Source organism: Candoia aspera, chromosome 6, assembly GCF_035149785.1.
Source record: "Candoia aspera isolate rCanAsp1 chromosome 6, rCanAsp1.hap2, whole genome shotgun sequence".
NCBI lineage: Eukaryota > Metazoa > Chordata > Lepidosauria > Squamata > Boidae > Candoia > Candoia aspera.
Window position 1 is genome coordinate 75,285,121 of NC_086158.1, and position 25,518 is coordinate 75,310,638.

At 41.2% G+C, this 25,518-nt stretch overlaps 1 protein-coding gene across 1 annotated transcript; it reads left to right on the top strand.

Annotated features, from left to right (window-relative positions):
- Positions 1 to 2,179: 2,179 nt before the first annotated feature.
- Positions 2,180 to 23,313, top strand: ANKRD22 (ankyrin repeat domain 22). The gene is made up of 6 exons (XM_063307440.1): positions 2,180 to 2,420; positions 7,164 to 7,355; positions 16,918 to 17,025; positions 18,785 to 18,862; positions 20,852 to 20,950; positions 22,156 to 23,313. Exons 1-6 carry the CDS (start codon positions 2,400 to 2,402, stop codon positions 22,231 to 22,233), a joined length of 576 nt encoding a protein of 191 aa, XP_063163510.1. The 5' UTR covers positions 2,180 to 2,399; the 3' UTR covers positions 22,234 to 23,313.
- Positions 23,314 to 25,518: the final 2,205 nt, after the last annotated feature.

A 25,518-nucleotide genomic window follows, 5' to 3' on the forward strand; every position in this document is an offset into this window, starting at 1 on the left:
TTAAATTCTTCCATGTTAATTTCCCCTAATTAAACAATGGAATTTCCAAATGATTAATACTTGAGTTAGGTGTTATAGTTAGTAGACACATACACACACAGCTATATTTATTCATTAAGAACTTCATTGACCACCTTTCCATTGAAAAACATGTCTCCAAATCATAAACAATTTTAAAGCAGACTAATAAAATCAGACCAAATTAAAATGAAAAGCATCATTTAAACAAATTAGAAAGCAAATTAATAAAATGTTATAACCAATCAGAATCTGAATGAAACAAAATCATTCTCTGTGCTACATTTTGGGAAAAGGTACCAGAGATGAGTAAGTAATGCTGGATTTGGTTTTCTCTCTGCAGCGTTCTGCACTTTTCATTTCCCACAGAACTTTGCTTCCTCTTAATTTCATATAATAAATCAAAAAACCTCACAGTTAAGATTTTAGTTTATAAGATGGTCGTAATTGCTTCCCACATATTTAGGTGTGTGGAATTATTTTTGGTCAGTGCTGAGGGAGCATGTTGGTGTTCAGTTATGTTAATTAACTAGAGAAGCAAACAGGAGAGACAAATTCTCATAAAGTAGCATGCTTTTTTTAAAAAATGAAATTATGATTTTTCTTGCCACTTTATGGAAACAGGTTTGCTTCTTCATCTAACAGCCTTCCTTTTCCAGTATTTAACTTAGAGCTCAAGGAGGCAAAAGAAAGATGTTGTTCTTTGTGTGTGTGGTACAACTCTGTAGAAAAACCAGGCTTCTGCTTGTAATAAACCTGAGTATTGAAACTGCATTAAATGGAACTATCTGGAAAATTGGTAATCTTGGATCAGAGCCACAACCCCACCTCTGTTAGGTAATTATTCTGCATCACCCAGTTATGACTGTAGGCCACTTGACTCACCAGACATATTGTACCTGCTTTTGATTTAGTACTATAGCTAATCCTAATATTTTCTTAAAGCAAACAGTGCCCAGCACTTGCTTATTTACTTCCGCATTCAGTACTCATTGTTGGCTATGCAGTGTTACTCACAACTTCTTGTGGTAGGAGTGGGGAGTCTGTGTCGGTTTCCCCAGACATTGCTTAACTACATTCGCCCTCACCAGAGGCCCTAGAAGCTCAGATGTCTAGTTAATCAGCATCAGAAGTAGGGTCTTTTCTGAGTTGAACTCAACTCCTGATGACTATGTTCCTTTTTTAAAAAAGCTACAATATTGACATTGTTTGCGATTGCCTTTTCCCAGTATATTTTTTCAGCTTCCCAGCTAGGCCTTCTGAGATCAGCCAAAGTTGATTAGATGCAGAAGAAAGTAAAAAAAAAAAAAAGTTTGCAAGCTTCTTCCATACTGGAATACAGCGGGGGTGGGTGGGGAACTGTAATCCCAAGCATTTTGACAAAGGTAGCCTTGGAAAAGTAAAATAATGCTTTAGAAGGACCTACACTTAAGGTCTGTCACTGAGACATCTTAAAGTTGGAATGAATATTTAAATAATGTGTTGGTTTGAATGACTTGGTATTTTGGTACTGTTGATCTCTCTCTCTCTCTGTTCTTATGGTTCCTGTTTTATTGCACACCGCCTTGTGAAGTGAGGTGATATAAACATATTGAAGTAAATAAATAAGTGCATAAATAAGTGCTCAAGTTCAAGAGAGAACAATGACAATACTCTTCTTCACAAAGAGATGTACTAAAGGCCCATGAGTTAGTAAATGGATTAGGATTGGGGCCAGAGTACTGAACTAGTGTTGCAAATCCAATCAGCCCTTTGACCTGTTGCTAGTAAATTATGTTATTTTCATCCCTCCATTAAACCAAGCAGATTAAGCATGGGAGTCACACAAAGAAGGGTTAGGCTGAGATTATTTACAATGTTTACTAAATACAAGTGGGCTAAGAGCAACTAACTAACTAACTAACTTCTGGTTAACAGAGGCACTGGCCCCTAGACACACTTCTGAACAAGTCACTGTAAAATAGGAAGTGAGAGATTTTTAAAGTTCCTTACTCCCTCTTGTATACTGTTTCAGCATTTCCGAAGCTTCATTCCAAGGATGAATAAACTGTATGGATGTTAGTTTATCTTTGCTCTTGTTTCCAAACCTTCTTAAGGCAAATTTATGTTGCTTCACTGACAAAGTGTGCCAATGCCTTCTCTGTTGTAACTTGTACAAGGTTGTGAGAGCTTGCAGGAAGTGGACACACACCACTTCACCGGGTGGGGCCTCTCGTTCTCACTGTGCCTGATTAAGAAAGCACTTACAGTGAGCAAAGGAAGAATGTAGGGAAAATGCAGTCTTTGGGCTAGCTCTCCACAATGCTCAGCTAAAAGGCTTTGCGGATCAGGTTTTAAAGGAATTTAATGAAAGGATTCCAAGTGGAATAAAAAGGAAAAACATGGGGATACTATATTCACAGGTAAGTACTGTGTAGCCACTTACTACTATTTAAATATGTTTCAACAGCAGCTGTTACACACTGTAGCCAGTTTGATATGTTTCAAAGGGGCTGTTTTGCTTCTGCAAAATCCAAGCAACTCTACTGAGTCTGAGAAATTGCATCTTTATGTGAAACCAGATGCTAGTGGAATGAGCAACAGTTTTCCACTAAAAGATGAATTGTAGTAAGTTGTAAGACAGAAATATTTGAAACAAGGTTGTGTGACTTACGGAAATTGGAAAAGGCGTCCTGTGTGACCTCTTGATCAGGGAGTTTGCAGCTGTTGGTTAAAGTTGGTGGTCGGAGGTAGTGAACATTCTGTCAAGAGTTTGCTACTATTGACAGGAAAGGCAGATTAACCTCTTCTGTAACTGTATAAATTAGTGAATGTTCTAACAACAAATCCAGTCCTTTTGAGTACAAGAACTGGAATTAAAATACAACTAGATATTTAAAGCATATGCCAGTCCCTAAAACAGTCCAGTAAGAACAGAGCATGTTCAAAGCCCTCTACCAGGAACAGCATGTTGAATATCAATTGGCAAAGAAAACTGTGTGTATATACATAACTATGTGTAAACATAATAATGATTACCCTGCTTCAGTCCACTTACTAAAACTTCCAGTTTCCACAAGGAAGTATGACTGGTATCTGGAACAGGAACTTTCCTTAGGGGTTGTGGATATACTGCCAAAACTACTACTAGGTTCCTATGTCTACATTTAATTCCAAACTTAATTGATTAGGTGCCATCAAGTAGATGTTCACTCTTATCAACCACAATGATCTATTCTCATCCTGGTTCTTAAAGTCTTCTAGTGGTTCGCCTATCATTGCTGTAACTGAGCCTCTCCCCACTCCTTTGTGGCTGGTTGTCCTCTTCTCTTTCCTTCCACCTTTCCCAGAATTATAGACTTATCCAGAGAGCTAGGTCTTTGCATAATATGTTCAAAATTATGATAATTTGAGCCTGATCATTTGTACTTTAAGTGTGGACTCTGGACAGATTTGCTCAATGATCCATTTGTTTGTTTTCATGGCTATCCATGGTATTCTCAGGAGTCTTCTCCAATAATAAAGTCCAAAAGCATCAATGCCCTTTCTATCCGACTTCTTCAAAGTCCAACCTTCACTTCCATAGAGCCTTTAATGATTGTACCAAACTGGCTTGCAAGTCCAAGCTTAAAGAATAGTTAATTGGTGTCTGAATTCTGGGATTTTATAATGATATGTGGGAATGACCTTGAGAGATAGGAGGAAGAGCCACAGCCTAGACAATGGTCTGATAAATGAAATTTGAGTCTGAAGAAGGAGTGGTGGTGAAACCCTCCCTAGTTTTGGGGAGAGTAAAAGTGAGGGACAGGAGGAGTACTCTCAGACTTGCAAGATTCTGTTAATGTAACCTTACAATAAAGATATAACTAGTATTCCTGGTTGTGCTTCTTGTATCTCACAAGGCTAACAGATACAATACTCTGGCATTGCTCAAGAAAAATAAACTTTATGTTTAAAAGCTTCTTATCAAAATTGCATAACTAGGGGAAAAGGTCAATATTGTTAAAAGTAAATAGAAAGCAATTTGGATTCCACACCCACTTATCTGTGAACACATGGGCTTATAAGCATGTCCGGTTGGACTGCATTCCATTTCAGAAATGACTTAGACTTCTGAATCCTCCATCTGGGTTACTGTGGTTTTTGTTCATCCATTGTGTTGAAATGCAAAATGGAGAAGCCTGTGGTGTATACTGGAAGCATGTTACATGCTGATGAAACTCCTGTATAGAAAATATTCTTGTTCTCAAGGAAAAGAGAAAGTCAGGATGATATACATATCACCTATATATTTATAATTTTATTGAATTTTAAATTGTTTTTACTGTGAACCGCCCAGGGTCCCCCATGTGGGGGAGATGGGCGGTGATAAAAATATGATAGACAGATAAATAAATAAATAAATAAACAAACAAACGTACATACATACATGCCCAACCAATCAGAAGCATCCACACCTTACCATGAATACGCCAGAATGATGAAATATGGGTTGTGTCATCATAGTACAAACTCTGCCATTTCAAATTAGTGTCATGACAAGGCACCCTGGTAGATAAGGAGTGGAATTTATCTTGCAACATCAGGTTAGATGTTTTGTCCCTATTGTCCTTTGCCATTCCCTCCCACTGCTTCGGATACCCATGCCACCAATGTATCTTTATATTATGGTATAAAAAATAACCAGGATAAATGTTAACTCTTTCTTTTTCTTTCTGCAAAAACATGCCATTGAAAATGTTGCCCCTGAGCAGTGTCATCTATTCATTTAAAGTATTTACAGCTGATTCTTCAGAAAAGTTAACTGCCTTTAGGTTTATAGTTCAAAAGGAGACAACTCGACACTAAGAGGATGGAGAGGGAAAACCAGAAAACTGGAGCACAGGTCCTTAATACTTGGTGGGATCTTATAATGGCCTACTCTATGTCTGGGCTGGAAGTTCTTAACGTCTTATGACAATTGGCTTGAATAGAAGCTGTTCTGGTCCCTGCAGTTGCCATTATGTAGCTTCCTCTTCTCTTTTTTCACCCAGATGGCTAGTCCATTCTGGACTGAAATTATGTAATTTCTGAAGCCTAAGTGTTATAGGCTGGGGCGGAAGGGGGCATGGGCATTTATCTATTTTTGGTTATGATAAAACAACAACAGGTCTAAGCCTTTTTCACTAGCCTTTTGTTATACATGTTACCTTCCTTGGAGGACTGCCCCTTTTTATTCATTAAATTAGAAGTCAGAACACTATGCATCACACAGCCTGCTACACTTAGGTGTCTTTGAAGCAACCAGTCTTGTTGGTTTATGTGTATGAATTGGAGACCCCAATCTCTTTATGGCAAGTGTTGGCCAGCTTAGGATTTGCAGGTTGGGGAATTCTGGGAGTTGAAGTCCACACATCTTCAAGTTGCCAAGTTTGAGAAGTACTGCTTTAAAAGAATAGTTACCCTTAAGGTGAGCTTGATTCCTGATGACTACATGCCTGTGTTATATAAATGGTTTGCCATTATCTTATTCCAGGATATATCTGTGGCCTCCGAGTCCAGCCTATGGCCTTGGTGATTTCTTGATGGACTCCCATCCAATTACTAACAGGGTCTAACCCTGCTATGTCTTTTTTCAAGGTCATCTAAGTGCTGCCATTTGCCGTGGCATTAGTTAACTATGATGGACCTTCTGTCAGGATTTGCGGTACAGTTTGCAATAGCAGTTGTGCACCAAATGACTCAAAAATTCTTGTTGGGGCAATGACTGCTAAAGCCCAGGGATCTCATTGTATCTTGCATATTGGACATTACAGCTGGAAGAAGCGTTCAGGGAAAAGCAAGAGGGACCCATAACTCAGCAGCCATTGAATCTGTCACATCAGTGCAGTTTTCAATTAACCTAGCTAGGCACTAGGCGAGAAACCAAGAGACTGTGAGTTCTAGTCCCGCCTTAGGCACAAAGCCAGCTGGGTGACCTTCGCACAGTCACTGTCTCTCAGCCCTGGGAAAGGAGGCAATGGCAAACCACTTCTGAAAAACCTTGCCAAGAAAACTGCAGGGACTTGTCCAGGCAGTCTCCAGACACGATGGACAGGATTTTTTTTAAAAATACAGTCTACTGGCACCACTTTGTGGATTTGATATGGAACTGCAGTCTTAATGCAGTATCTCTTGTTCCAGTTTTCCTTAAAGTGCACCCTTTTTCCTGGTTTATTTTGACATGTATATAGATGGATTATTCACTGTAAATTTGTTTCCACTGTGATGCCTATCTGTGTTAATTCTCCTGTGATGCTTCTAATAGTACTCACTGGGTGCTGTGGTCCACCTGATTTGATTTAATTTAAATTTAAATTTAGATCCTTTTAAACAAAACAGAATAATGAAATGGAAGTTGGCATGTTGATAAGGTCATCTTCTTTAATCGCTACACACCATGCAATCCTGAAGCCATTTTTAATTTGTAGATAAAAAATAGGTGATTGGGAAATATTTACAGTTATGACTTCTTCATCACAGTTATGTATTAAAGAACAGGAGATAACAATTTTTCACAAACATAGCATATTCTCATAGCAAGAGAAAGTTTCTTGTGCATTCTTTAGTCAGCTTTCATTCAAATGCCATCTAGATTTATGGCAGGACAAATAGTGAAGAACCTGTGGTCCTGGAGATACTGCTGAACTACAGTGCCCTCACCATTGGCCTTGATAACTGATGTTGTTAGGAGCTGTACTTCAGCAACATCTGGAGGACCACAACTCTCCATCTCTACATTAGACATAAATGAGGAAATCATCCTAGAGGGAAAATGTTGGTAGCAGGGTTTCGAAAGTGGAAGGCTCTTAGAAGACAGAACTGAATATGCATGACAGAGCCCCAAGTGTATTGTTGGTTTATGTGTGTGAACTGGTGACACTAATTTGTTCTTTGCCTCGTGTAAGAGATCTTTCCTCCAACTTATAGTAATCATCTGGCAGTGAGAGTTCATATGTCTAGCCTGCTGTGTACCAGAAGTATGTAAGTATGTCCTTAGTTATGTTGAAAAAAGGTTGCACAGCTACAGTGCCAAGGTTGGATGAGTGTGATGAAGTAACAACCCACAATAAATCTGTCAGTTTGTACCATAAATCAAAGGCTGTTGAAAAAGTTTACTGACATTCTTCTGCCTGTCTTTCCCTCAGCCTATTTGCCAGGCAGCTTATAATAATGACTTCAATGAACTTCAGCTCCTATTGGAAGAAGACAGCAATACTCTGAATATCCAGGACCGTTTTGGCGGAGACACACCATTAATCTGCGCATGCAAAAAGGGGCACAACAGAATTGTCAGTTACCTTTTGAGAATGAATGCTGATGTGAACATAAAAAATAAGGTGAGCAGCAGCAACTGCAGCAGGATCTTTTCTTAGGTTGCTAACACCAGGACTGATGTAGAAAGAGAATAGAGAAGGGATATGCTGGCTGGGGAATTCTGGGAGGTGAAGTCCACACATCTTACAGTTGCCAGGTTTGAAAAACACTACTTTAGAGTCAGCTCAAAGCTTTTGGGCATGTAGGTTTCTTTTCTGATTTCTTCAGGGTGAGGCAGGAAATCCAGCCATAGAGACAAAATGAAGGTGTGGACATCTGACAGACCCAAAAACAATACTTGATTAGTGTACTGGGCTCAAACCATTTGCAGCTTTAAAGATAATAAGGACACTTTGTACTGCTCCAGGAAACAAAAGCCACTATAAAAATTCAAAACTGCTATAATATGATCTCTGTGGAGACGAACCTGCTGCAACATTGTGTACCAGTTGAAGTTTCCAAGGACACGTAAGGGCAGGTCTATGTAGAACATATTAGAGAAATCAAGCTTGGAAGTTACCTATGAATGCATTACTGTTTTAAAGCCAAATGTATCTAGGAATAGGTGCAGTTGTCAGCCAATGCCAGTAAAAAGAGTCTCTTGCCTCCATCTGAGGGATCAGGAGAAATCTAGATTGAAAATTATTCCTCAAGTGCATACAGGTAGTCCTTGCTTAACAGCCATTCGTTTAATGATGGTTCGGACTTACTACGGTGCTGAAAAAAATGACTTGTGACTGGTCCTCACACTTACAGCTGTCACAGCATCCCCACAGTCACATGATCATGATTTGTGTGTTTGGCAACCGGTTCGCATTTATAAACATTGCAGCATCCTGTGGTCACGTGATTGCCATTTTCAACCTTCCTGGCCAGCTTCTGGCAAGCAAAATCAATGGGGAACCACGTGATGTGCTTAACGACAACATGATTTGCTTAACAACCACCACAAAAGTTGTAAAATCAGGTCAGATTCACTTAATGACTGCATCACTTAGCAACCAAAATCCCAGTCCCAATTGTGATCATTAAGCAAGGATTACCTGTAGATGTTCTTTCTAAGAGAATGTGATCTCATTGAGAAAGGGCAGATCTATGAGAAACATAGAATTAGGACTAATGAGTACCTTCATCCTTTTGTAAGGATTGCCTATTCTAAAACAGTATCAGACTCACAGGCAAGATTCAAGAATATCTGATTTATTAAAAAACAGTATGCAGGATCCTTCAGCAAAGGATCATTACCTTGTCATGGTGCTGGAGCTTGAGCACCTCAATGATGCCATGAGCTAAACCATGAAGGGCCACCCAAGATGGGAAGATCATGACAGAGAGGTCAGACTAAATGCGATCCCTGGGGAAGGTAATGGCAACCCACCCCAGTATTCTTGCCGTGAAAACTAAATGGATCAGTACAACCAGAGATATGTCGGTATACCATCGGAAGATGAGACCCCCAGGTCGGAAGATGGTCAAAATGCTACTGGGGAGGAACAGAGGATGAGTTCAACTAGCCCCAGACATGATGACGCAGCTAGCTCAAAGCCGAAAGGACGGCTAGCGGCCGACGGTGCTGGTGATGAACGGAGAATCTGATGTTCTAAGGATCAACACACCATTGGAACCTGGAATGTAAGATCTATGAGCCAGGGCAAATTGGATGTGGTTATTAGTGAGATGTCAAGAGTAAAGATACACATTTTGGGCATCAGTGAACTGAAATGGACTGGAATGGGCCACTTCACATCAAATGACCACCAGATCTACTACTGTGGACAAGAGGACCACAGAAGAAATGGAGTAGCCTTCATAATTAATAGTCAAGTGGCTAAAGCAGTGCTTGGATACAATCCAAAAAACGACAGAATGATCTCAATTCGAATTCAGGGCAAGCCATCTAACATCACAGTGATCCAAATATACGCCCCAACCACAGATGCTGAAGAAGCTGAAGTAGATCAGTTCTATGAGGATCTGCAGCACCTACTGGACAACACGCCTAAAAGAGAGGTTATTTTCATCACAGGAGACTGGAATGCTAAGGTGGGCAGTCAAATGACACCTGGAATTACAGGTAAGCATGGCCTGGGAGGACAAAACAAAGCAGGACATAGGCTGATAGAATTTTGCCAAGACAACTCACTCTGCATAACAAACACTCTCTTCCAACAACCTAAGAGATGGCTTTATACATGGACTTCCCCAGATGGACAACACCGAAATCTGATTGACTACATCCTTTGCAGCCAAAGGTGGTAGACATCTATACAGTCGGTAAAAACAAGACCTGGAGCTGACTGTAGTTCTGATCACAAACTTCTTCTTGCACAATTTAGGATCAGACTAAAGAGATTAGGGAAGACCCACAGATCAGCTAGATATGAGCTCACTAATATTCCTAAGGAATATGCAGTGGAGGTGAAGAATAGATTTAAGGGACTGGACTTAGTAGATAGGGTCCCGGAAGAACTCTGGACAGAAGTTCGCAACATGGTTCAGGAGGTGGCAACAAAATACATCCCAAAGAAAGGGAAAACCAAGAAGGCAAAATGGCTGTCTGCTGAGACACAAGAAATGGCCCAAGAAAGAAGGAAAGCAAAAGGCAACAGTGATAGGGGGAGATATGCCCAATTAAATGCAGAATTCCAGAGTTTAGCCAGAAGAGATAAGGAATTATTTTTAAACAAGCAATGCGTGGAAGTGGAAGAAGACAATAGAATAGGAAGGACAAGAGACCTCTTCCAGAAAATTAGAAACTCTCATGTTCACCGTTTCAATGTGCTTGGTACATCGTAACGCTTCGCATGTCATTTGCCTGATACGTGTTTGCTCTCGAGAGAGGGGAAGATTCCTCATTAGGGAGGTGTTATCTGTTGGCCGCTGGATTGGAATGTGTTTGGGTTATCTCATGTGTTCAAGGTTGCTTTCCCAGGATGTGTGGAAAACGGTTACCAGCACCTGGGAGGGGGGTGGTTGCTATGGCTGGTAGGGGGGAGAGATCACGTTTGGAGCTGAGGGTTTTTAGTTTGTATTTGGCGTGCTTTTAGTCATTCTCAGCTTTCTCTGTATCTGCTATGATTTCCCTAATAAATCAGATTTCATTTAAGTAACCTCTTGTGAGTCTGAGTGTTTGGGATAGGCAACCATTACAGAAACATTGGAGGTAAATTCCAGGCCAAAATGGGTATGATCAAAAACAAAGATGGCAAGGACCTAACAGAAGAAGAAGAGATCAAGAAAAGGTGGCAAGAATATACAGAAGACCTGTATAGGAAGGATAACAATATCGGGGATAGCTTTGACGGTGTGGTCAGTGACATCCTGAAGAGTGAGGTTGAGTGGGCCTTAAGAAGCATTGCTAATAACAAGGCAGCAGGAGACGACGGCATCCCAGCTGAACTGTTCAAAATCTTGCAAGATGATGCTGTCAAGGTAATGCATGCTATATGCCAGCAAATTTGGAAAACACAAGAATGGCCATCAGACTGGAAAAAATCAACTTATATCCCCATACCAAAAAAGGGAAACACTAAAGAATGTTCAAACTATCGAACAGTGGCACTCATTTCACATGCCAGTAAGGTAATGCTCAAGATCCTGCAAGGTAGACTTCAGCAATTCATGGAGCAAGAATTGCCAGATGTACAAGCTGAGTTTAGAAAAGGCAGAGGAACTAGGGACCGATTGCCAATATCCGCTGGATAATGGAAAAAGCCAGGGAGTTTCAGAAAACCATCTATTTCTGTTTTATTGACTATTCTAAAGCCTTTGACTGTGTGGACCATAACAAATTGTGGCAAGTTCTTAGTGGTATGGGGATACCAAGTCATCTTGTATGCCTCCTGAAGAATCTGTATAACGACCAAGTAGCAACAGTAAGAACAGACCATGGAACAACGGACTGGTTTAAGATTGGGAAAGGAGTACGGCAGGGCTGTATACTCTCACCCTACCTATTCAACTTGTATGCAGAACACATCATGGGATGTGCTGGGCTTGAGGAATCCAAGGCTGGAGTTAAAATCGCTGGAAGAAACATTAACAATCTCAGATATGCAGATGATACCACTTTGATGGCTGAAAGCAAAGAGGAACTGAGGAGCCTTATGATGAAGGTGAAAGAAGAAAGTGCAAAAGCTGGCTTGCAGCTAAACCTCAAAAAAACAAGATTATGGCAACCAGCTTGATTGATAACTGGCAAATAGAGGGAGAAAATGTAGAAGCAGTGAAAGACTTTGTATTCCTAGGTGCAAAGATTACTGCAGATGCTGACTGCAGTCAGGAAATCCGAAGATGCTTAATCCTTGGGAGAAGAGCAATGACCAATCTCGATAAAATAGTTAAGAGCAGAGACATCACACGGACAACAAAGGTCCGCATAGTTAAAGCAATGGTGTCCCCCGTAGTAACATATGGCTGTGAGAGCTGGACCATAAGGAAGGCTGAGCGAAGGAAGATAGATGCTTTTGAACTGTGGTGTTGGAGGAAAATTCTGAGAGTGCCTTGGACTGCAAGAAGATCAAACCAGTCCATCCTCCAGGAAATAAAGCCAGACTGCTCACTTGAGGGAATGATATTAAAGGCAAAACTGAAATACTTTGGCCACATAATGAGAAGACAGGACACCCTGGAGAAGATGCTGATGCTAGGGAGAGTGGAGGGCAAAAGGAAGAGGGGCCGACCAAGGGCAAGGTGGATGGATGATATTCTAGAGGTGACGGACTCGTCCCTGGGGGAGCTGGGGGTGTTGACGACTGACAGGAAGCTCTGGCGTGGGCTGATCCATGAAGTCACAAAGAGTCGGAGGTGACTAAACGAATAAACAACAACAACATGCAGGATCACAGAAAAAGCTGAGAATGACAAAAGCGTGCCAAATGCAAACTAAAAACCCTCGGTGCAAATGAGATCCCTCCCCCTGTAGAATCTTCCCAAGTTCACAATCCCAGGTGCTCCTAATGGTTTCTGATGGTCTGCGGGAAAAGGCCTTGAACAGATAACATAACCCAAACACATTCCATTGTAATGCATTCAGATACAGAGCTTGGTACAAGGTGCACAGCAGCTCCCTCCCAAACAGAAACACGCGTTAGCGCCATGGCATGTGAAACGTTACGATGTATAAACTACATTGAAATAGTGAACATGACACCTTTCTAGATTCAATTTATTTCCCCTCATCCAGTCTATTACAGACAGGGGAGGGGGAAGGGTTCTGAAGGGATGAGGGCAGGCTATAATATCCCAGTAGTGACGGGTAGAGGGAGAAATGGAGGGAGACGAGGGGCAAGGCCTTTACGTGGAATGGGTCACAGGTATATTGTTCCTGGAGCACATTCCAGCCCCTCAGACTCACTCCCAGGCCCCAGTTGGCAGACTTCCAAGGCCCTGGACTGTCGGCTGCTGCTACTGAATGCCAGGTCAGTTTGTAATAAGGCCCCCCTCATCCATGATTTGATCATGGATGAGAAAGCTGACCTGGTTTGTATTACGGAGACCTGGCTGGGTGAGAAAGGAGGACTCCCCCTTCCTCACCCAGAAAGGAGTCCTCCCTTTCTGAAATGTGTCCAGCTGGTTTCCAGGTGTGGCACCAGGGTAGGGGCGGTTGGGGTGGTGGTCATCTGAGACACTTGGGAGGCATCCAGGGGTGCTGCTCCTCCAATTGCTGGGTGCAAGACCCTGTTTGTTAAGCTGGGCTCTAAGAGGGATCAGTTGGGACTGTTGCTATTGTACCAGCCTCCCTGCTGTGTAGCAACCTCCCTGCCTGAGCTCCTTGACTCCATAGCCGGGTTGGTGGTGGAGTTCCCCAGGCTTATGGTCTTGGGAGATTTCAACCTGCCTTCCTTGGGGGTGGGGTTGGAGGTAGCTCAGGAGTTCATGGTCACCATGACAGCCATGGGCCTGTCTCAAGTCATCCAGAGCCCAACTCATAATGGTGGTCATTCGCCTGACCTGTTTTTTCTGTCAGAGCAGTGTCAGAGTGTTCTGAAATTGGGGGAGGTACTGGTTTCTCCCCATCATGGTCAGATCACTGCCTGGTGAGCCTCCAGTTCTCTGGCATCACCCCACTCCACAGGGAGGCAGAGCCTATTAGATCAGCCCACTCTGGGTGACTGATGGACCCAGTAGGGTTTCAGAAGGAGCTTGGGGTTGTTCCAGGAAGTCTGTTGCACAGTCCGACTGAGGCCTTGGTGGCCACGTGGAATGAGAGAGCGGCCATGGCCTTGGATCGGATTGCGCCTGAGTGGCCTCTCTGTGCCCATGGCTCCTGTGGCTCCCCGTGGTTCACGGAGGAGCTGAGGAGGCTTAAGAGATGCCTGGAGCACTGCTGGCAGAAGATGGGGAGCAAAGATGATTGAACATGAGCTAGAGCCACTATTAGAGCCTAGCTTGTGGCGGTAATGGCAGTGAAACATGGTTAATTCTCCACTTTTATTGTGTCTGCAGATTGTTGCCTGGCAGCCCTATTTCAAGTGACCCAGTACCTCCTTGGAGTAATACCGAGTTCCACCTACAGGGTCACTGTGAGGAATATGCTGCGCATTTAGCGGATAAAGTCGCTTGCATTCGCTCTACGTTGGACTCTGGCTTTAAGGCAGGGCCAGTGGAGGCTACGGGGGTGAAGCCTGGCATGGTTATTTGCGGGGAGTTCAATCCGGTTGCACCTAAGGAAATGGACAGGGCCCTCACAGCTGCTAGTTCAGCCACCACTGTATTAGATCCCTGCCCCTCCTGGTTGGACAAGGCTGCCTGTGAGGCATGTGATTGGGTCTGGGTGGTAGTTAATAATTCCTTGAGAGAGGGAGTGGTGCTGTTGGCTCTTAAGTAGGCAGTGGTATGTCCTCTCCTCAAGGGGCCATCACTCGAGCCAACCAGCCTGGATGGTTGGCTTCCAGTCTCCAACCTCCCCTTTCTAGGGAAGGTTGTGGAGACAGTGTTCATGTGGCAGCTGCAGAGGACCCTGGATGAAGTGGATTATCTGAACCCCTTTCAGTCAGGGTTCAGGCCGGGTTACGGGACTGAGACAGCATTGATCGCACTCTTAGATGACCTCTGGCAGGATGGGGGCAGTGCGACCATCCTTGCTCTTCTTGACCTCTCAGCGGCCTTCAATACCATCGATCATGGTACCCTTCTGGACTGGCTTTGGGAGTTGCGGGTGGACAACACAGTGTTGTGCTGGTTCTCCTCCTTCCTGCAGGGTCGGGTCCAGTCAGTGTTGATGGGGGAGGGGTCCAGCCCACACCCCCTACTTTGTGGGGTGCCTCAGGGCTCGGTTCTCTCCCCTCTCCTATTTAACATCTATATGAGGCTGTTGGGGGAGGTGATCTGATGGTCTGAGGTGAGGTATCATCAATATGCTGATGATACCCAGCTTTTTATCTCTACCCCTGGCCACCTGAGTGATGCCGTGGATGTCCTGACCCAGTGCCTGGAGGCTGTAAGGGCCTGGATGGGGTGCCATGGGCTTTGACTCAACCCAAGCAAGACTGGGTGGCTTTTGGTATATGGGCCTTCCAGTGACAAGGTTTTTCCATCTTTGGTCCTGGATGGGGTTGCACTGCCCCAGACAGACCCAGTGCACAATCTGGGGGTCCTGTTAGACTCTGGCTCCTGCTGGAAGAGCAGGTGGCACCCATAGCTAGGAGGGCCTTTGCACACCTTTGTGTTGTGCGCCAACTGTGCCCATTCCTAGACCAAGAGGCTTTGCTCACAGTCACTCATGCCCTTGTGACCTCCTGTCTGGACTACTGTAATGCGCTCTACATGGGGCTACCCTTGAAGAGCAGTTGGAAGCTTCAACTGGTGAAGAATGCAACTGCATGGATAGTAAATAGTGTCGAATACTCGACACATGTAACACCACTGCTACGTGAGCTGCATTGGTTGCCAGTGTGCTTCTGGGTGCAATTCAAGGTGCTGGTTGTCACCTTTAAAGCCCTTCGTAGCTTGGGACCAGGTTACCTAAGGGACCATCTTCTCCCAGGACATACAGGTAATGAATCAGAAGGGTGACTTGGATAACCTTTCTACACTGGATTTACAAAAGGGATTTGTTAATGTTGTCAGTGATTTTGTGAGATGGGACAAAGAAAAAATTAAAAGAAGCCAAGGGACATTATTTGAAGGGACTAAAGAACAAGATTGTTGGGAGCAAGGGGAAGGAGTATAAAGTTGAGTTTATTCGACCAAGGTTAAAATAGATCAGTTGTTATCTCTAGTAATCTTTAATGGATTTTTTCTGACTAGGACTGGATGACAATGTTGTAAGGTTTTGTTTGTAGATAAGAGTTTTATAGGAAAGAGTTCATTTGTTGCACTTTAAGTTTATTGGATTAAGGTTAAACAGTTATGTTGTTATCTCTGGTAAATTTTATTGGATTTTTATTGACTAGATTTGAATGATGGGGTTTGGGGGATTTTTGTTTAAAGATAGAAAATGAGATATAAACATAAAAAGAAGGAATTCAAGTGGGTTTATTAGATCAAGTTTATAATAGATATGTAGTTATTACTGGTAACTCTTAATGGACTTTTGTTGATTAGGATGGATGATGAGGCTTTAAAGACTTTTGTAGAGAATGAGGTGAGATATGGGATGAAGAGATGGTTGTATTTTAAGAGATGGTGATAAGTTGTTAAAGTTGTTTATACTTGCTGGGACGAAGGGGGAAGTTATTTCTCTTTTTTTCTTTTTTTAAATTATTTCTTCTTTTTTGTGCTTTTTATATTTTCTTCTTACTTTTTTACTTTTTATAGTTTGTATTAGTTTTATCTGTATAATGTAATCTTTAATAAAATTATTATTATATAAAAAAAAAGAAATATAATTTATTTCACCTAGAACTGCCTGAAACTAAAGAGCCGCCACCTTTGATTACTTTGTCAAGCATGGGAAATTAGAAGCTGACTTGTAATTACACTGTCTGAGGGATCAAGCGAAGACTCCTTGAAGATGGTTTAATAAAGAGTGAAACTTCCCCTCCCTCAGGGATGTACTGATCATGTTTACCAGGTCAGCTCCCAGAGTTGCCAAGCCATGTTGGGCAAGGATCAACAGGACAGGTGGTAGTTTGCCCTGCCCTGAACAAACTATCCATGACCTTAGCTACGTGCAAATTTTAATTTATACATTACTCATGTATAAATTAGGAAAAAAGAAGAAGGCTGCAGGCTGGTAACAATTCTGCTAGCTACTAGGCTTTCCTGGATTCATTATCACTTGCTTATCCCAGGATGGTAGGTTTTCTCAACCATCTAGAGCTAGGTACTCCTTTCTTTCTTTTTAATTGAGTAGAACTCTACTGGAACCAAGGAGAACCCCAGGGCAGTTTCTGCTATGGGAAGGCATTGAAGACTTTTCCAAACTGTAATTAAACACATCATTTATGGTATCATTTTATGGAATGATGAATGGCAGCCTTTCTCAACTTTTTGACCCTGGAATAAATTGTGATCTCCCAGGGAACCACTAGTGACCTCTCGCAGAATCCTATGGTTCCAGAGAACCCTGGCTGAGAAACCCTGATGAATGGCATCAAAACCTTGCCTAATGTTAATGATAACTCTTCCTTTTCTCTCTAGAAAGAAAGAACCTGTTTGCACTATGCTGTCAAAAAACGATTCAGTTTCCTTGATTATTTACTCATCATCCTTTTAATGCCTGTTATGCTGATAGGTTATCTCCTAATGGTAAGTTCCATGCCAAGCAAATATCAAAATGGTGCCAACAATTATATTCTGACTCCCTGTTCTTTCTTCCATCCGCTTATGGTTGTTGTAGTTACGTGTTTTATAGGCCTGGTGGGAGACATTTATTTATTTATTTTATCAAATCTGTCACTGCCCATCTCCTCCTAGCAGAGGGATTCATCATAGATTCATCTCAGCAAAGAGTTTTGGACTCTGGAGGTACCATGATTCTCTTCCCTGATGCAAAGAAGCAATATTGGTTTGTCTAATGAAGCACTTCATATCACCGCCGTGTGAAAGTTAGTCTTCACACAATCGCTGAAAAACAATATGACAGCACATCTGACCATTGAAGAAACAAAAAACAGATGGGAAACAAGCCAGTTGACTCAAAAGAGAGGGCCAGGTAGTCTGATACATTGGACGAGAATGAGAAAAAGGTTCAGAAAAGTTGGGATTTTTTTCCCTCTACAGTATATAGTTTGCTTTTGAAACCCAGCAGTTGCAGGGATTCTCTGATAACGACTTCCTAGCTTTTCTTATTGGAAGTTCTTGGATTCTTGTGAGCTTGCCCAATTAGTTATAGTCTTGTCTGCTGGGTAAAGTCTATCATGCAACTCTCCCGGGGTCTCTTACCTCTTGTTTCTGTCACTGGCAAAAACCCAAAGTCTTCTTGCAGGAGCTGCATACTTTCAAAGGCCTTTTCCAGCTTTTCTAACTGCTAGAAGATTTAGAATTTCCTCAGAGTCTTGTCTTAGCATTATCCAGCTCTTTCTAGAACCAGAAGAGGCTCCTGGGCATGCAGAGAAGCCTCTTCCATCTGGTGAGGATCCTGAGGAGGCAAAGTGAGTGAAGGTCCGTATTGCCATGGGAAGCACACTCACAAGGATGTTTCACTCGAATCTTCTTTGAAGCAAAGCACACTGTCAGAGGCTTACACACCCTAATATTTTCTGCATTCATTGATTACAGGAGCACTTCTAATTGGTACAGGAGCAATATTTTATCTGTAAGGGCCAGATCATGCTAGCTTTCCCTTGAAGGGTGTTTTCTGCATTAGTATTTAAAGATATGATCCTTTACCATTGCCTTTCAACCTGGTGTGTTCCAGATGTGCTGTAACTACAGCTCCTATAGAATTTCTAGCTCAACATCCAGAATACACTAAGCTAGAAAAAGCTGTTTTAGGCAATATGACCTGGAGGTTGACTCATCTGTATAATTCCTATGATATTCTATTTTTTCCCCCTAATTATTTTTGAGTTCCTAAAAAAAGGGTTAGCCAACATTCAAATGCTGCTTCTCAGCCACTGTTCAATGGCCTAAATATTAAAGTGTATCCCTTGGGTATCTGGCAGATATACAATAACTGTTTTCTACAATGGTTATGCAAACTATGGATACTCACCATGCACTCAATTGCAGTTTCCTAGTTCATAATCACAATGGGCTATCCCATGAAGATGTAATTCACATTGTGATTCTGCAACACATTATGGAAGAGCATAACACCCTTAACACAATCCACAGTTTCTTGGGACTAGAACTTGGGAGGCAGCTAATCAGATTTCCAAATTATTTTTTTGATAATGTTTAGTATTGGGAAGCTTAAGAGCACATACACATTCTCAACAGGATTTTGTTTGGATAAGTATATAACAGAAGGTCTTCATTAGCTGACTGCTTAATATGATGATGTTACCCATTTTTCCAATAATGTTCCATTCTTCCTTTCTCACTCCGAAAATCTGCTAAACAGGTATCTAAAAGCAAGCAGAATGAAAACCTCATCAAGATGCTACTTAGAGCTGGTGTAGATGTTAATGCTACAGATGAGGTAAGTGCATCTATTCATATATACTAGAACTGTGTCTGTATCACAGCTGGGGCAGTAGCTCGATGTGATATGTAAAATCTCTTCATTTTCCTAAGGGCCCATGAAGGATGAGGTAGGACATGATGATTTTTATTCCTGTGGTATTGAGAAATGCACTCTTTCCCCTGTATGGAGAGAAGATGGGAGCAATTGCTTTCTTCCTCCTTCTGTGCAGGACCCAAGCCAGCCAACTTAGATGAGTTCTATCAGGGTCAATTAGTTTTAAATAAAAATGTTGCCTCTGGGTTGGGGCAGTATATCTCCTGTCAGGCTCTGAGGGGACCAAGGAATCTTCTCTACAATGGTCCAATTCCTTTCTGTAATGGTTTTGCTTCCTCCTCCATGTCCCCAGACATTCCCTCACATTTCCAAAGACTATCACAGTGGGAACTGGTGGGAAAGGAGCATGTCTCCATCTGCTTACAAGCATGCCAAAGGCTGATTGGCCACTGTCACAAACAAAATACTGGCTAAGATGGGTCTTAGCCAGATTGATTATGGCTGTTCTGATGTTCTTATACTCAAGAAGCAGGGATTAATGGAAGGTCAAGCCTTTCACAACCCAAGTTTCACCCATAACTTACCTGGCCTACTGCAATTTGGCAGAATTTCCTCTGGAACTGTGAGATGGTTGATTTCCCACTGGTGAAAATTTCCACCCTGTCCTAGCTTCTGAGATTTTCCCAGGAGGGAAAAGGCAATATAGCATCTTATCACCCTTCCTGACTTTCCCCAACTTCGCCATCCCTATGCCCATTGTTCAGCTGTTCGTTTGTTTGTTTTTCCTCACCAAGAAAAGCAAAGCAGCAAGGAAAGAGTTAGGGTGAGATGGGATACTAGCTGGCTGCCATTTATTCTGCCATTCCACTTATCAGTTGAGTGGCTCAGTGTTAGAAAGAAGGATATCAATCAAGATTCTTGTGCAGCAGTGCAAAATTACTGCAGAAGGCTTGAGGTATGAGGCTGGTAGCTGTGTGGAAGTGCTATTAGATTTATATTTTAACAGTTGCATATGCAGTAGCACATGGAATTTAACATGTTTTGTCAAGGGCAATTAGACAAGAAGAGGATGTCTTCCAAATGCACCAGGAAGTCTACTACACGGCCATATAGTCAGGTTGCAGGTATTATTCTTGAAAAAATGCAATAGCTTGTTCATCATTAAAAGCTAAGAACAAGCCAAACCAAAAAGGCTGTGAAGAGTTCGGCCCTTTATCGAATAGTAGTGTCTCCTGCACAAATATCATTTATTTCTTCCAGAACTTTGGGGCTTCACTTGTCCCAACTCACTAATTAAAACCACACAATAGTGCACAGAAGCATTGTTCAAATCAGGATCAGGCCTTATTTTTATTTCAGTGAGCTAATGTATGTTGGGAATAATATAGGGCTAGATCTTTTAGTCTGTTTCTTCTGGTATAATATTATACTCTTGTTTCAGGACCATGATAGAATAAAATGGTTTTCCAAATCTCAAGGCAATCAAGGAGCACAGGTGAACTCAAGAGCCTTTGTGAAAAATCTTGCAGAAAATAATACAAAGTGAACTAACTCACTAACTCAAAAACAGTTTGCAGGCCATGTGAATTCATCCCTGGTTACAAATTAATGTACAATTCAAAGAAGATGCTTAATTCTATTTTCACTGTGGGAACCCACTGTGACTGTATATATTCTGTAATATATATTAATTGTCACTATTTTGTTTTGATGTTCTTAACTTTTATTTTTGTTGTACACTGCTTGGAGCCATTTTGGAGTAGAATAGCATAGAGATACCAGCAGTAAATCAATGGTCAATCTAGAGCCAAAGGGTATAAACATATGATAATTCAAGAGCTTGTATGAAAGAGCTTGTGGAGTCCTTTTTTAATTTTATACTTAGTGAGAAGCATATTAGGATAAGAATGCAACTTATTGCTGAAGGATACATATTATGGCTTTCTCCAGTCAGGCCGGACTGCCCTCCACTATGCTTGTGAAATGAAGAACCAGTCCATCATTCCATTACTAGTCGAAGCAGGTGCTGACCTTTCTATAAAGGATAAGGTATGGAAATTCAAATCTAGTCTTGCTATAATTTTGATTTTTGGCTCATCCTGTGAGTTGGACTATCCTTCTATTACGAAAGAGGAATCTAATCTCATTTGGGGAAGGAAAGAGGTGAGTGGGGTTCTTTCCTGCCATTTTCCAAGATTTTCCTCTTTCATTTCACTAATTGAGGAAAGTGTGAACATTTGAAGCAATGTGTTGCAAATAATCACATCTGGAGATTTGGATCCAGGTTGTGTTGCCCAGAAACTGCTGATATCTAAAGGCATGTGGAAAAAGGCAACATGGATAACAACAAGAAAAAACAAGCAAAAAAGGGAAATGATTAAAAAGGGATTAAACCTAGCCATACATATTCAACATCCATCAATATTTAAAAATTTAATGTTATCTGCTTACTGTGGGTCAAGTGTAGGCAATCTAGTACTCCCCGAAGCTTTTTGGCTAGAACAGTCAGAATCTCTTGCCATGATGGCTGAAGTTAGCATCCTAGCTACTTATGCCTGTCATAGATAATTTTAAGTTTCTCTTAAGAAGAATAATACTTCTAAGAATAAGCCACTTAGCAGTGGCTTAGCAGAACTAGGTGATGCTTTAGACACACACACACACACACACACACACACACAGACAAAAAAATAAAATAATGTCATAAAATAATATTCAATTGTTTCCCCTGTGTGAAAGTCCATCATTATAAAAGTTCTATTCCTCACTGGTAAGGCACAGTCATTTTTTATCATACCAGTAGAGACCATCACTCACCATTTGGTCAAAATTCTTTTGACCTAACACTAAAGAGATTAGCTTCAAGTGATAATCCTAACTGAATTACCATTTGCCAGACTATCTGGACTATTTCTAAGGTTTTTCAAATAAAGGTTTCCATGAGCTTCTGAAATTTGCATTGGAGAGATTCATCAAAATTTTGAAGCAAATAGAGAAAAGTTCCAATGGTAGATTAACACAATTACATAGATATAACACCTTACTTCCCCCCATAACTTGTAAAATTTGCTTCAAAAGCCATTACTGGATACAATCCAAAATGAAACCGTCTTGCACAAGTTACAGTGAAATATTTGTCTTCTTGACAATAGTATTCTTTCAGAAATCTAAAGTTGGCCAAGTTGGATTTTACATATGTTGGTGCTTCCTTCATTAGTTATTTTCACCATTGTTCATTTCTCTCTTTATTTCAGGATGGGGAGACGCCATTGGACATAGCAAGAAGATTAAAGTTCCTCGACATAGAACACATATTAAAGAAGGATTCCTAGGTCATTATACTGCAGACATTGTTGGAAAAGCTCTAACCCAACTCCATTTACAGTTTCAAGTAACCTCATGATTACAGCAGCTGACAAGCTTATGCAAAAGAATAAACTGCATTAAATCCCATTGTTGAGGTTTGATGGGTGATGAAATCAGAACAATGTGATTAGTTCTGTGAGCATCAAAGTATTACTGGTTTTTATTTTCATGATTGTTTTCTTACTCAAGTACAATGTTTGTAAGAGCATAAGCCAGTGTTTTTCAAACTCGGTAACTTTAAGATGTGTGAACTTCAACTCCCAGAATTCCCCAGCTAGTTGAAGTCCACACATCTTATTGCTGCTGAGTTTGGAAAACACTGGTATAAGCCATACTATTTATTTCATTGGGACTAAATGGGTGCTATTTTGTGATCCAAAACAGATTTAGCAATAAAGACCTGTTTTGAATTTATTTTTAGTCTGTCAAAAGGTGTGTCTATTTTGTGTTGAATATATAGAATAATAATAGAACAAGGAGACAAAGTATTTTAACTCCTGGGAGTTGCCAACTTCATGTGGGACTGGAGCCAGAACAGCCATACCACTCCAATTCCTTTTACCTTTGGTATTTATAATTCGAGCAGAATGACACAATTCTCTATAATTGTTGCAGAATTCTGTTTTTCTGTATGTAAAGGTTTGAATACTGTTGAGATTTGACTACTTTGTCGTAGTTCTATCCCTTTATTGTCAATTTATCTCCTGTTTCATTCCCTCATTGTTAACTTTTGATTTTCCAGTTTTACAGACTAGACTGTTTTTCTAAGACTTTCTGGTTATGGATCATAATAAAGAAATTAACTCATTATATTAGGACAGGAGGAGATCCCAAGAAGAATTCCTGTTAGGCAAGGAGGCTATATGGCAACATTTTTTTTTTTGCAGTTTATCATGGCTTTTTTCATTTGTATACATGGTTCTTCAGGGTGGTTTACATTAAAAAGTGAAACCCTTGAAACATTAAACAAAACAGTTAAAATCATAATAAAATGTAAAACCATTCAAAACTAATAAATAAAATTATTAAAATCCAGACTGAAAATATGGGGCTTTATAATTCTTTCACAGGCCTCTAAAGAGCCAGTTTGGTCTAGTCGTTAAGGCGCTGGGCTAGAAACTAGGAGACTGAGAGTTCTAGTCCTGCCTTAGACATGAAAGCTGGCTGGGTGACCTTGGGCCAGTCCCTCTCTCTCAGCCCAATTCACCCCCCAGGGTGGTGGTTGTGGGGAAAATAATAATGAGTATTAAGTATGTTTGCTGCCATGAGTTATTTATAAAATTAATAAAGGCGGGATAATTTTTTTTAAAAAAAAGCTAGACCAGGGTTTCTCAACCAGGGTTCTGCGGAACCCTATGGTTCCACAAGAGGTCACTAGGGGTTCCCTGGGAGATCACGATTTATTTGAAAAATTATTTCAAATTCGGGCAACTTCACGTTAAAGAGGTGAGTTTCATTCTTTTAGTTTAAGAACGCTGTTAATGCATACATATAGGCCTATACATGAAACGGGTCTGGATTGCTTTGGTTTGCAGTTCTGATACAACCCATGCTGGCTTCAAACCACAGGTTGGAAATGTAAACAACATGAAGGGACATTTCCTTTTCTTAGTAATTTTCTCTTGCAGAGAATGTGTTTATGAAATAAAGCTAGATAAAAATTAAGGTGCGTAGCTAGGCTGTTTACAAAAATGGATAGAAGAAATAAAATATCATGAGGAGCTCAGCAGGGAAGCTGCTGCTCCATTGCCATCTTAGCTTTGCCCCTCTTCCTGATTATATCTGCCAATCCCATCAGATCCAGAAGAGACATGCTGTGGGTCTCATCTGTTAGGGAACTACACTTGGCAGGTCCCAGGAGGCAGTCCTTCTCTGCTGTGGTGCCCACCTTATGCAACATTCTCCCCTCAGAGGTGAGGTTAGCTCCATCCCTGTTGATTTTCCAGAAGTCCCTCAAGACCTGGTTATGTCATCAGGCCTGGGGGTCCCAGGGGACCGGCAAGAACTTGAGGTGGCTCCATTACTGCTGTTAACATCTGTTACCTCTTATGCCTTGTGACTTAATTTTTTTTAATAATGACTTTTTTTAATAGGTTTATTCTTTTATCATTTTGCTATACGCCACTGAGAGTCACTTTCGTGAGATGGGCGGCCATATGAATTTGATAAATAAAGAAATATAAATGTCTGCACTCTGAATGCTGGTTCCATTGGGTACTTGATCAAGTGCCTGGAAATAGATCTGGATGATTTTGTGACTGGGGTACTTTGGGGTGCTCAGAGTTCAGTTCTGGCTTGCTGTTTGGTCCATAACCCTTCTTTTGGAAAATTGCTGTGGGTAATTTCCAGTTTGCATCCAGGACACTCCTAGTTAATCTCTATATCCAGATCACAGAAAGGCCATTCGGTTCAGCTAGCAGAAACATAGCTTCATCTTTATTATTAAACATCAACAGATAGAAACTGGCAAAACAGGATAAAAGGTAGGCAAAAACAGGGAGAGAGAGACATGAGCAAGAAGCAAGAATTTACATTCTCTATATAGTTATATCAAAATGCATAGAAAATTCCACAGCCACTGGAAATTCTGCTGTGGGTAATTTGCATGAAGGGAGAGGCCTTTGGTTGTTTGAACTTTAATGCTTTAATGTACATTACAGTAGCAGAATAGAGATGGAAAGTAGGATACCAGATGATCCCTCCTCTATTCTGCACCATGAATGAAGCAGTTTGATGGACAGGACGATGTACCAACAATTACAATGCTAGTAATGTTGCAGATCTGAAAGATAATCTATCTCAGGAGCTTCTGGTATAGTTCTACAGAGGAATTACTGAATCTGTTATCTGTTCTTCTATAACTCTCTGGTTTGGTTCCGCAATCAACGGATAGTTAAGTCTGCAGAACGAATTATTGCAATCCGCCTGCCTTCTATAGAAGACCTGTATATTGCAAGGGTCAAAAGAAGGGCAGAGAAGTTATCTGCAGACCCTTCGCATCCTGGACATAAACTCTTTCAATTTCTACCATCAGGATGGTGATACAGAGTACCGTATGTCAAAACAACTAGACATCGGAACAGTTTTTTTCCTCGTGCCATTGCTCTGTTGAACTCCTAATTAATGTAGCCTGATATAATGATTGACAATGTATGGTAAGACATGACTCCTGGGATGTGACCAGTAATGCTCTGTTAGATGTGAACATATGTTGGACAACAGATGCAGTATATTGTCCCTTAATTCTCCCT

Bases quoted from the DNA above. Each gene is read 5' to 3' on its own strand.
- ANKRD22 (XM_063307440.1), top strand. From the start codon at position 2,400: ATGGGGATACTATATTCACAG. The intron at 2,421-7,163 runs GTAAGTACTGTG...TCTTTCCCTCAG, and splicing joins TGGGGATACTATATTCACAG to CCTATTTGCCAGGCAGCTTA. The intron at 20,951-22,155 runs GTATGGAAATTC...TCTTTATTTCAG, and splicing joins ACCTTTCTATAAAGGATAAG to GATGGGGAGACGCCATTGGA.